Source organism: Chanos chanos, chromosome 7 (genome assembly GCF_902362185.1).
Source record: "Chanos chanos chromosome 7, fChaCha1.1, whole genome shotgun sequence".
Taxonomy (NCBI): Eukaryota; Metazoa; Chordata; class Actinopteri; order Gonorynchiformes; family Chanidae; genus Chanos; species Chanos chanos.
Window position 1 is genome coordinate 36,596,850 of NC_044501.1, and position 13,321 is coordinate 36,610,170.

General features: G+C 42.6%; 1 protein-coding gene across 3 annotated transcripts; it reads left to right on the forward strand.

Moving 5' to 3' along the window:
• Positions 1-1,978: 1,978 nt before the first annotated feature.
• On the forward strand, positions 1,979-10,649 carry pygmb (phosphorylase, glycogen, muscle b). 3 transcript variants are annotated; one of them, XM_030779782.1, is made up of 20 exons: positions 1,979-2,221; positions 4,012-4,113; positions 4,475-4,553; positions 4,666-4,769; positions 4,920-5,051; positions 5,295-5,406; positions 5,608-5,690; positions 5,885-6,028; positions 6,440-6,532; positions 6,781-6,927; positions 7,231-7,394; positions 7,668-7,782; positions 8,079-8,180; positions 8,321-8,468; positions 8,558-8,616; positions 8,836-8,977; positions 9,138-9,345; positions 9,784-9,918; positions 10,126-10,192; positions 10,500-10,649. In XM_030779782.1, the coding sequence occupies exons 1-20, from the start codon at positions 1,979-1,981 to the stop codon at positions 10,647-10,649; spliced, it is 2,529 nt and encodes an 842-aa protein (XP_030635642.1). The 3 variants fall into 3 exon arrangements, with proteins under 3 accessions (XP_030635642.1, XP_030635643.1, XP_030635644.1); XM_030779783.1 differs by lacking the exon at positions 4,012-4,113; XM_030779784.1 differs by lacking the exons at positions 4,012-4,113; positions 4,475-4,553 and having other exon boundaries at positions 4,749-4,769.
• The last annotated feature ends 2,672 nt before the right edge of the window (positions 10,650-13,321 follow it).

Below are 13,321 nucleotides of genomic sequence, written 5' to 3' on the forward strand. Positions count from 1 at the left end.
GTTTACTGTCAATTTTCTTGTATCCTTTCAGAATCAATAAAGGGTATTATAACTTTTTATTAACGTGTTTTGTGTGTGGGTTTTATTTCACGGCAGTGGAATAACGGCGCGTGTTATCACACATGTGTGTCTTTTCACGTTGCATTTACTCAGCCCTTCAGCCACTACTCTTTACGGACAGATATTCCGGAACATTCCTCAGAACACTTCTTAATTCTGCTGAGGGACCACGGCACCACACCGTTTCGGTCTTTCGCTGTCGTGACACTTGTTGTTCCTGTTTTACGCCAGGGACTCCCCTTTATTGCTAAGGCGGTGCCCTTTTCGGAGGGGCTTTGGATGTGGCAGTGTAGCACTGTACTTCTCTGCATGCCCTTGTTGCAGTCAACCGTGGCTCAACCGGGCTCGTACGCCTGACCCTCGCGTTGCGAGGTGAGCGCCTAACCAACCAAGCCACGGCGGATACCCTTCTCTGGCGCTAGCTGCTTCAATTAATCACGACCCTGAGAATTAGCTGAGTCAGAGGAGCTAAATTACTTGTGTGAGGGCAACAAGATATAAAACGTCTAGACTTTTTTTCACGCCTTCAGGAACAGGATCGGGAAAATCTTGCTCTAGAGCAGCGATCCTTAACTCCGGTCCTGAGGGGCCCCGTGTCCTGCACGTCTTTGTTTTAACTCAGGACTGCCATACCTGATTCTACTGATCAATTAATCATCGAGCCCTCGATTAGCTCAATTAAATGTGATAATGAGGAGTTAAAACAAAGACATACAGGAGAGTAGGCCCCCGGGACTGGAGTTGAGAATCATTAGAGGATAACGTTAATGGTTTCGATCCCACGCTATGATTACAAAACCTGAAGAGTGTAGCTGGGGCAGTGCTGAGAATAGGGCGTGTGTAAAATGATCCAGCAGAATCTCTCAGTCAGTGGAAGTCGCTAACCTCCTGTGGCTCCAAGGTGAACCAAAATAGCATCCAGTCCCTCTATTGTTTCAGCAGAGGGAGCTCTGGTCAGGGCAGTCCATATCCGTGCCTTTGAGAATATAGAAAATGTTAAACCAAAGATTAATGTGTATTAACGTCTCGTTGCGTAGATCGTTGTCACAGTGTTTTCAGCTGCTGGGTGAGTTGTTTCTTTTTAGTTTGCAACCCACCAAATGAATTGTCGCGGTTGCACAAAAAAGGGGGTGGGGTAAGGTGGGGCGAACCGGCTATAAATAGTTTTAATGGTCAGATGACTCCCATAGTGATTCATGATAATATTTCAGAAAATACACAATGTCCCTGGGTCCCCCTACTTTGAATGAAAGAAGTACTTTTCAAATCTCAATTCAGTAATAGTATCGGTTACTCTGTAGCAAGCCAAATAAAATACAAACCTAATACTCCTCATTAGGTAAGAAGAGCTTGAGAGGACACCGTGTATTGCATATTTGCCTGCATTTTTATTTTTTATTCTAAATCTGTTGCTTTTAAATGTGACGCATCCTCGTGGTTGCTAAACAAATGCAGAGAAATTGTTTTCGCAACAGGTGCTAGGCCATTGTAAGAATGAATAGTATGCATACAATGTGTTTGTTGCATGAATAACGAATGACCACTTACTGATATTAATAACACTCGCTTCTACCTTTCACCCGCAATATTTCTTTAAAGTGTGAAATTGTGTCTTAAGGATTCACTGAAAATCTCTTTTTATCTCATGCAGGCCTTTTTCCTCTCATTAATAATGGGGGGAATTATAATACAGTCCGTCAATTGGTCTCTCTTCACTAGAGCCCGCCCTGAATCCGAAATAAATTATGTCCACATTTAAAGAGTTGGGCTCTGCCGGTACTCCGTGTTCCTGCAGCATCAGAGGTCGAGCTGAGTGACGCGGGTTGCCACCGACGCAGCTGGCATCACGTATCATCTCTTCTGCACGAGCCTCTGTTAAATTTCATATATTTGACAACCGAAAAAAAACAACAACAAGATGCCCAAGCCGTTGACAGACCAAGAAAAAAGGAAGCAAATTTCAGTGAGGGGACTTGCAGGAGTGGAAAATGTTGCAGACCTCAAGACTAATTTCAATCGCCATCTGCACTTCACTCTGGTAAAGGACCGCAATGTAGCGACGAAGCGAGACTATTACTTCGCCTTGGCCAACACCGTCCGTGACCATTTAGTGGGAAGATGGATCAGGACTCAGCAACATTACTACGAGACAGATCCCAAAGTAAGCCGCCACATTCAGACAGCTTTGTCATCTCTGTTTGTCCCCCCCTGCACGTACGCCGCTGACAGTTCATGGGAAAGGGGGAGGGGTTGCTATTCAACCGGGACATAGTTGCGCAGTACATGATATGTAGTCTCGAGGGGTACCATTGATGCAAACCGACTAACCTTTGATAATATAATGTTCAGACAGCTCATATGAATCATATCATAAAAATTTATTTGGAGAATCCTCGTTTTACGCGTATCGTGCGTTTTCTTGTCTCGGAAAATCCCAGCATCACATAGAGCGGTATGCTTCAAAGCCTACTACGAGCATTACATAATCAGAGACAGAATGAACCAACAGACTGGCATCGCATGCTGTGAAAGCTTCGATGGCACCCTGCAGTAATGTTAAATTAATAATTAATGTACACAGAGACATAGAGTAGTTTCTTAAATGAATGACATAGGACATCACACAATATCAACAGGTTAAGTAATTTTAGCTTAAATTTTGTCCATTAATCAATTGTTCTAAAAAAAAAAAAAAAGAAAAGACATCACAGTCTCTTAATTACCTTATTTTGAATATAAATGTGTTTATATGCTGCGTAGGCTATTGTTTGCGCAAGGCTTATCCCTGTTAGTAGCGGAGACGTTTCATTGTCCTAACATTATGATACAAAAATATATTACAGCTCAGTCACTAAGGACATGCCGTTCCGTGGCTATGAAACAGCAGAGTAAACGGTTTGGAAGTACACACACACACACACACACACCGCACACACAAACGCACACACCCTCATCCTGTTGGACAATGCAACTACATAACTGTCCAAGACTTGATCGTAACGAGCAAAACACGTACCTTGTAGATTAAATTATCTAATGGATATAATCATGTTTCTTCTTCAAAATACGTCAGAGTTGCACAAAGAGGTAAATTGTCCTTGTGTGTTAGTGCTTTTAAACTGAACACTATAATCGGTTGGCACGTAGACTGATCATTTAACCTTTTGGAGAGATCTCCAATGACACTATTTATACTGTGGCGCAAATGCCAGGGTCACATTATTATAGACGCACAAACACACACACACACACCCACACCACCCATATTTGTTGCCATGCCCTGTGCTGTGCTGTGCTGAAGTCAAGGAGCAAACTTTAAAGTGTTCAGGCGGTTTCTAGTCAATTAGACTGGACAAACGGAGACTGCTGATGGACGGTTTGCAGTGGTGTCTGGGCAGATCTCTGGCCATGCAGACTCAATTTGTCTATCACTGTCACAGTCACTCATATCAGCTACAGTCTTGCTTTGGCTATTGCCACCCTAGACTTCTTTTGACATTATGAACTGAGACTGGATTCTTTGAAGCCTTGAAAAAACATCACAATATGAATGCAAAACCTTGACATATTCACATTCATATTCGGCTTAGGGACAGACGTGTATTTTACGCGTCACGGCGGAACAGCGTAGAGCCAACGGAAACGGTAACACCATGTCAGTGTTTCCAAAGGCAGCTCTGTTCCTGGTCGCAGAAAGCGCAGCACATTTTGGGTGTCTCCCTGATTCAGGATCAGGACTGGGAAACACTGCACAATGCAGTAATGAGGAAAATAGCTCTTAATGGGGCAGAGAGTTTCCCGTAGTACAGAATATACCACATACAACCTGTGTAAAATAGCATAGTCCTAAAGTCTTACGTGACATTTCTCTCGTTCTGTCTTTTCTCTAATCCCCCCTTCTCTCTCTCTCTCTCTCTCTCTCTCTCTCTCTCTCTCTCTCTCTCTCTCTAGCGTGTGTATTACCTCTCTTTGGAGTTTTACATGGGCCGCACTCTACAGAACACCATGGTGAACCTGGCTTTGGAGAACGCCTGTGACGAGGCTACTTATCAGGTCTGACATGCTCTGCAGTCTACAGGACCGATTCCAAAAACACGACCACACCCCCCCGCCCCCCTGCTCGACTACATCTTATCTCTCGACATATCTGCTCGCTCCCCGATTTAGTCTTTTAAATCATTTAAATCTCCACTTGAGCAGTCTGCCTTCAGAGCGCCTCACGAGATGAGTCATAAGATGTTGTGTCTGTGAAGGTTTTGAACCCTTCGCAAATGTAGCTGTTTTGCTTCTTGAATTAAAATTCTGTTACAGTAATGAAGTTCGGAGATCTGTTTTTCCTGTGTGAACACACACACACACACATGCACACACACATACACGCACACATATATTGACTAATAACTGTGTTTGCTAGCTGGGCCTGGATATGGAGGAGCTTCAGGACATTGAGGAAGACGCTGGTCTGGGAAACGGAGGCCTCGGCCGTCTTGCTGGTGAGCTCCCTTTGCTTTTTGGCTAAAAGAATGTGAAAACTGTTCAGCTGTAGTAGCAGTCTTTCTTTTTAACATCCTCCCCCCCCCCCGCCTCCTCTGTTCTTCTGTTTAGCTTGCTTCCTGGATTCCATGGCAACCTTGGGTTTGGCAGCGTACGGTTATGGCATCCGCTACGAGTTCGGAATCTTTAACCAGAAAATTGCGAATGGCTGGCAGGTAATGAAATGCGTGTGTGTGCGCATGTGTGTGTGTGTGTGCGTGTGTGTGAGTGTGTGTGCGCACTATGGACTGTAAAAAACCCTAAACACTTCTCCATATTTATTTGCTGATTCATTCAGCACCTCAGTGATTGACATATTCCAACAGATCGAGGAGGCTGATGATTGGCTTCGCTATGGCAACCCATGGGAGAAGGCCCGCCCAGAGTACATGCGTCCTGTTCACTTCTACGGTCGCACCGAGCACCACCCTGATGGAGTTAAATGGGTGGACACACAGGCAAGGGAGCGTGAAAAAAAAAGCTGTCCTAAAAGATTAAAAAAAAAAAAGAAGAGTTTGTTTCAAAGTCACGTTTCCAACTGTCAATCAGAAAGAAGCCAAACTCTTGACCCAGTCTATAAAATGTTTTAACAGTTTTACACATTCCAACTGGCATGCTTATTATTCTTTATTATGAAACATCAATAAAAAGATTCTTTAAAAAGTGTTAACATTCAAACGGCTGTCTTGCTGCTTTGATAGGTGGTGTTAGCCTTACCCTATGACACTCCAGTGCCTGGGTACAGGAATAACATTGTCAACACGATGAGACTGTGGTCTGCTAAAGCGCCCTGTGAATTCAACCTCAAGGACTGTAAGTATTTTTCTGGCTTTTACAATCTGTCAGCTCTGTTAGATTTTATTAACAGTCATTTTATCCAGGATGTGAATTTATCTGAACGCGATCAAATGTTTTATGACCAAAACCACTCAAACTGTTGCTGTATTATTATAAAATGATTCTTAAGAATACCATAGCAAATTTTCACTAAGGCTATTTTTTTTTAAATTGCAGTTAATGTTGGTGGCTATATTCAAGCGGTACTGGACAGAAACTTGGCTGAGAACATCTCACGTGTGCTTTATCCCAATGATAATGTGAGTGGAACATTCTATGACATCACAGCTGTCACATGATCAACAGCTTTTAAACAGTCAATAAATTAAACCACTCTCACACACACCCACACACAAAAAACCCCAAACCCTGAAGGACTAGGTTGAGCAGGCAGTTCATCTCAGTGTGTGTGTGTGTGTTTGTGTATCTGTGTGTGTGTGTGTTTGTTTTAAAGTTCTTTGAAGGAAAAGAGTTGCGTCTGAAGCAGGAGTACTTTGTCGTGGCCGCCACTCTGCAGGACATCATCCGACGCTTTAAGGCTTCCAAATTTGGCTCCACGGAGGCAGTCAGAACGGACCTCTCCAAACTGCCTGACAAAGTGAGAGCGCCTAAGGAATTCCAGAGTGGACAACACTCAGTTATCCCCAGTTCCTTTCAACAGATAAAGAATAATAGCTTTTTTTTGCCCCAATTAATTCACATATGTAGACCTTAAAATAGTTATTAATCAAAAGTATTTTTCTCTTCCCACACAATGGTAAAATAAAAAGAATCATTGAGGTGCTGTTTTATGTGAAATTATACTGTTGCTTTAGCTGAACGTGAAAATGAATAAAGAAACAGCTCTATCTACAGCTGTATCTTTATTTATAGCATGTGATGGTGTGTGTCTGGTGTGTGTGTGAGTGTGTGTATGTCTGGTGTGTGTGTGTGTGTGTGCGTGCGTGCGTGTGTGTGTTTTTCCTCATTCTCATTGTGTGTGTGTGTGTGTGTGTGTTTGTTTGTTCAGGTGGCCATCCAGCTGAATGACACTCATCCAGCCATGGCTATCCCTGAGTTAATGCGAATCCTCCTTGACGATGAGAAACTGCCCTGGGATAAAGTGAGTCCATCTCTCCATCATCTCTTTGTTTTCCTGTCCTCCTTCTTTTTTATCAGCTCATTACTCCCTTTAACGTTTTTCTTCTGGTGGTCAACGAAGTGTTGACATGTCCATCAGTCACACAGACTATCATATTTGTTCAACGGTAGATAAATGTCTTCTCCATTTGTGGAACATTTTTGGTAAAACTGAACTATACTCACGTATAAGTGACTACATTTTGTTCTGATATTTTCTCTTTGTGCCAGGCTTGGGATATCTGTGTGCGTACTTGTGCTTATACCAACCACACCGTCTTGCCCGAAGCCCTGGAGCGCTGGCCAATCGATTTGTTCCAGAACCTTCTGCCTCGTCACCTGGAGATAATCTACGAGATCAACCGACGCCACCTGGAGGTTAGAGGGAGCATCTGACCGCGACGCATTCCTCATTAAAACGCCCACCCCCCCCCCCGAGAGAAATCCAATCAATTTCACCCCCATTCATTTCACGCCAGATCAACAGACTGTAGCCTCTTGTTGACTCTTCCATTTTCTATCACTGCAGTGTAAACACTCCATTAAAAGTCAAGCCACTGGGCCTTTCACAGTAGACAAGCTTGTGTTTTAGCCAGAGGGTTGCTGGCCGACCGTCTATTTTCCCGTGACAGCCAATGATTATGTCATTCAGAATCTTTCTTCTGATCTAATTCCCCTCAGCGTATCGCGGCCCTGTACCCGGGGGATAACGACCGACTTCGCCGTATGTCTCTGATCGAGGAGGGCGGGCAGAAGAGAATCAACATGGCGCATCTCTGCATCGTTGGTTCTCACGCGGTGAACGGAGTAGCACGCATTCACTCTGAGATCCTCAAAGCCACTGTGTATGTAACATACCATGTATTAAACTCATATGACATCCTAGATAATCTTTTGAAAAAGATTTCGGAATTGTAATTGAAGAGTCGAGAGTTGGAGCAGTTGAAGAATGTGGTACTAAAGCAGTTTTTCTCTCAGGTTTTCTTTTTGCTGTAAAAAATGCTTATATACTTATAGACTTAAACTGAAAATTTCTTGATGTAGTTCCTTCTGTTTGCTATAGAAAAACACTGACATTTATTATAGAAATGAGAGCTACGGTTTTGCTCATCTGACAGATTTAAGGATTTCTACGAGTTGGACCCTAAGAAATTCCAGAACAAGACTAATGGGATCACCCCCCGACGCTGGTTGGTGATGTGCAATCCTGGACTGGCAGAGGTCATTGCGGAGGTGAGGATCTCTGCTGACTTTTTGGAAGGAGTTCTGTGTAGTACTTCTGGAGACAAGCAGGTGGCGCCAGAGAGAGAGAGAGAGAGAGAGAGAGAGAGAGAGAGAGAGAGAGAGAGAGAGAGAGAGAGAGAGAGAGAGAGAGAGAAAGAGAGAGAGAGAGAGAGAAGAAAAGACACTGGACTTAAAAACAAAGTTATTGATAACTGCCACCTGCTCTTAGAGCACCATGATGTCGACAAACTCATTGAAGGCAATATCCAGATGTCAAGTTTATTGTTCCTCTTCACTTACATCAGAGAATTGGAGAAGACTACATCCGTGACCTGAGCCAGCTGAAAAAGCTCCTGAAGTTTGTGGATGATGATGCCTTCATCCGAGACGTCGCCAAGGTCAAACAGGTCAGAGACCCCAACATTGAACATGAACTTTAAATTAACATATAACAACCACAGTAGTTCAGCTATAATAACAGTTTAAAGGTTAGAATAGCTTTACAAACAGAATTCATGAGATGTATGTTTCATGTTTCCTTCCGTAGGAGAACAAGCTGAAGTTTGCTGTTCATCTGGAGGAACACTACAAAGTGAAGATTAATCCCAATTCAATGTTTGACCTCCAAGTCAAGAGGATCCATGAGTATAAGAGGCAGCTGCTCAACTGCCTTCATATTGTCACGCTGTACAACCGTGAGTGCTCCCCACCCCCACCCCCCCCGACACTTCAGCTCACTCCAGACCTCTGTACGCTAAGCTAACACACTTATCATTCTAATCAGGCATCAAGAAAGAGCCCAACAAATCTTGGACCCCTAGGACTATAATGATTGGTGGAAAGGTGAGTTAGAATGTTTTCTTTTGTACATCTTTTGTACACAGCAGTTGTTTTTTGTTTGTTTGTTTGCTTTTTGCATGAGGTCAGAGGGCAGGTGCTCCTAAACCAAAAACCTTGATCCGAAACCACACCCAGACTGAAAGAATTACATATGGAAGATTTCCGTTGACTGAATGAGTGAATGCACTGTGTACTAAATTTGTTTTCACCTGTTTGCTCCAGGCTGCTCCTGGATACCATGTGGCCAAAATGATCATCAAGCTTATCACCTCCATTGGAGACGTGGTCAATAACGACCCTGTGGTGGGAGACCGTCTCAAAGTCATTTTCCTGGAGAACTACAGGGTCACCCTGGCTGAGAAAGGTACTGGGGAAAAAAAAAAACCCATACACTTTAATGGGGGATGTGGTGTGAGGTCTCTTAATCTGCGTCAAGGAAGTTGTTTAATATCTTTCTTTCCTTCTTTCTCTTTCTTTCGTTCTTTCTTTTTTCTTTCTTTCTTTCTTTCTTTCCTTCTTCCCAGCCATTCCCGCGGCTGATCTGTCCGAACAGATCTCCACTGCCGGCACGGAAGCTTCCGGAACAGGCAACATGAAGTTTATGCTTAACGGAGCTCTGACCATCGGCACCATGGACGGAGCCAACGTAGAGATGGCCGAGGAGGCGGGAGAAGAGAACCTCTTCATTTTCGGCATGAGGGTGGAGGATGTGGAGGCTCTGGACAAGAAGGGGTAAAAAAGAGAAGAAAAAAAAAACGAATTGGGGAATAGTTCTGAATTAGCACTGGTGACCGTGATGGGTACTGTGAACTTTTCATAAGATGGTGATTATAGTCAGGGTTATAATAATTAAGTTGATTAATTGTAACTTTTACAAAACTGTTTTACTGCTTTAAAAACTTACAATGGAGACATTCTTATACATTTTAACATGGACTGTTCTGGACTGTGTGAGGGCACTTCTTGTGAAGAGCGAGTCAGTGGTCAATGTTAGCTTCTACTCTGAATTGTGGTAAAAGGTCTGCGAGGCCATTTGATCCCATTGTAGTAGCTGTCTAACAGTAGAGTGTTAATGATTTCTGGAACCATACTCCGTGTGAGTGTCCCAAATGCAAATTTCCGTTCGGATCGACCGATGTTTAATCGACTGTAATGACTGTGTTTAACTAGATACGATGCCGTTGAGTACTATAACCGCATCCCTGAGCTGAAGCATGCGATCGATCAGATCGGAGGAGGAATCTTCAGCCCCGGTGAGCCCGATCTCTTCAAGGGCATCGTTGACCTACTGATGCATCATGACAGGTACTGTTAGAATTATCATAGATAAAGCTTGAATTTGTCTTTTTCTTTCTTTCTTTCTTTCTTTCTTTCTTTCTTTCTTTCTTTCTTTCTTACTTTCTTACTTTCTTTCTTTCTCATTTTTTCTGGTTTTGTTACCAACAGACACATTCCCACCTTCTCCTTCATGTGTTGAGGTTCATGTTCCCTCGTCATGACTATGTCTTTCAGGTTTAAAGTGTTTGCTGACTATGAGGACTACATCAAATGCCAGGACAAAGTCAGCGCCCTGTACAAGGTCAGTACTGAATGCTTTTTGGAAGTTCTTTTGTTACCATAGCAACAGCACTGTTACCATAGCCACTGCTAACAGTTAGCCACATTCTTTGAAAAAACACTGCATCAAAATAATTGTGTACCTTAACAAAATGTTGATATAGTACATTTCTCTCGAACCCAGCTAATTTTTAGTTTTCCTTTGACAAAGGTCGGGAGATACGGTTAATTTCTTGTTTTTTTTTTTTTTTTTACTATTCATATTTTCTAAGAATTGTAATGATAATCATTCTGGAGATGATACACTGTGAATCCCTTTCCCTGGACAGAACCCTAAGGAATGGACCAAGAAGGTGATTCGGAACATCGCAGGCAGTGGAAAGTTCTCCAGTGACCGCACTATTGCCCAGTATGCTCGTGAAATCTGGGGGGTGGAGCCAAGCTTGGAGAAGATCGCTGCACCCGACGACCCCCGTTAGACGAGCCCCTTATACCGGTGCTGCTCCCGAAACAGAGCTAAAAGAAGTAGAGTGTGATTTAACATACAGTGCAAATCAAAAAAAAGCTTCCCTGTGCTTTAGCTCCTCTCATGTTCTTTTGTTCTCTCTCTTTTTTTTTTTTAATCCATTGTGACAATGTGTAACAGTACTTCCGTTGATTAACGAATCGAAAACAGTTCAATCTATCATGGCAGATGGACATCCCAAAAAAAAATACCTCATGTCATTTTTCCGTCATCCTCACTCTGCACGGCTGAGTGTTCAGCTACCAGTGTTTCTTGCTGTGTTCAGTGTGTGTGTGTGTGTGTGTGTGTGTGTGTGTGTGTGTGTGTGTTAGTGTGTCAAGGCGCTGCTATTCTTCACCACTTCTAAGCAATATGATCTGTCTTCAAATATGATCCACTCAAATGCACTAAATGTACCAAAAACAACCGGACCTGGTCAGAACCTTTAAACCATCACCTCATTCTGTATGTGTGGGTTTTTTTTTGGGGGGGGGGGGGGGGGGTCGTTTACTAGTCTTCCAATCAGGAGCACAGGAACACAGAGTAACCTGCTAAGGGAAGCGCACACATAATCACACAGAAACACTGTGACTTTTGCCTCACTGGCCTATAGATGTTTTTCTTTCTTTTTTTACCTTTTTTCCCCATTTTTTTTTACAGCAATGACTTGTTACACCCAACTGACAGTTTAAACACGCTCAAACGGTTTTGCGCTCTTTGTAATCCTCCATGACAGTGCTTGATGTAATATTTTTTGGTCTGCAAAATGTTTTTTTTTTTTTCATTTATGGCTCTGGCTTAATCCCTGAAAATGTTTTTTTTTTTTCCACAAGAGATCCTCTTTTTTAATTAAGTGATTCTCTGTGTCTGTGCCCAGTTGTCACTATCGGGCAAGGATCATATGAAATCCTTTAAACATTCACAGTGATGTCATAACAGTGAGGTAATTACTCAAGGGACACCTTACCTTCACCCTCACTGTGTGGCTGGAAAAAACTCGGAGTGTAAAACTACCTTCTCTCCAACACTTTCCCTTCCTCAAACACCTCTTTACCCAATGAACAAAAAGCAGCCTTAATTGAGTTGTGTGTGTGTGTATGTGTGTGCGTGTGCGTGTGCACGCGCGTGTTTGTGTTTGAACATATGCTTATATCTGTCACAATCATTATCTTATCAACTTCAGCTGCTCTCATCCTATGGCTGGGGGCAAAATGTCAAATGTCAAACAATATTTCTCAGTGTATGCTTCTGTCCGTCTCTGTGCATCTGTACTGTATGCCTGATTTTTATCAGTGGAGCAAGACATTCTACGGTTCCATGGTTACTGAATTAGTTGAGAACTACTGGTCTACAGAGAGGGACTTGATAAGTGTTATATTTAACCAAGCATGTTTATTTAAGATGTTCTATGAAGCACTGTCCACAATAGCAGAGCCATGTTCAAGCCACTGAACACTGTGTACACTGTGCTATGAATCTCAGCTCGGGACAGAGGGAGAGTTTAATATGGCTGTAGGAAGTGACTGTTAGAGCTCTGTTCCTTCACTGTTCATTTTCTGATTGTTTCGTCCTGTGTTTGGTGATGAATACTGGTTATTTCAAACAGCAGTAAACTGCTACTAGCTTGATAAATACAGTAAAATGAGGTGAAGTTTAAAGCGTGTGTGTGTGTGTGTGTGTTTTTCCCCCCTCTCAATCATCTATTCGGTGGATCAATTCAAGTATTCGGACTCTCACTGCAGCGTGTTAATTGGAAACAACGACTCCGAGATTGACGCGACTAGACTTCCTTTGATGAAAACACCGAACTTGATTTTTTTCAGTGATCCAGAAAACTTCATCCTTTTTAGCAAACACATAGGGCCAAGTGAACATAAACAATATTATTCAAGCTAAGAACATCAGAAGACGTTCACCATAACTTTTAAGCTGAGTAGGAACTGTAACTCCATCGGCCATAAACAGACGCTATATGCGTCACGCCAGTACAGTGGGTGGCAGTATTGGCCTCAGAAAGATGCAACTTCATAGTGACATTTAGTCAAGGGAAAAATATGCAACAAGCATCAGTTGTTATTAGTATTCGTCCAAGTTTCTGAGGTCTGTTTATACAGTATGATTTAAAATGACAGCTGTTACTGGGAGACCGTGAGGTCAAGAAGCAACGTTTTCGAACGTGATATGACGCAAGGTTTTCACGAAGCCGACAACCGGGTCGACTACACTCGCTACTGTACACAATTTAAAATCCTTGTCACAAGACATTACTTCTGTCATTCAGCAACCAACTTCATCCGAGTAACAAGGTAGGCCTATGATATCGCTTGTTATTTCTGTGGTACTTATAAACACGATGACCGCTGAATATCGATTTTTCTGAAATGCGTTAGAACTGGAAACTAACTTAATTTTCAGTTAATAAACCCGCTTCAGCTCGATTTCATTTACTCGACTCGTGTACCGATGTCAGACGTCATATGACGTAAACGCGAAGTCTGAATGTATGGAGATGTCGTGAAAATATACTATATAACGCTATAGTGTGTTAATTTCGCTTAAGTATTGCTTAAGTATTGTATATTCTGTCAGTAATAGTTGAACCGACATCAAGTTTAACGTAGTCAATTGAACATATGTCCGTGTTTG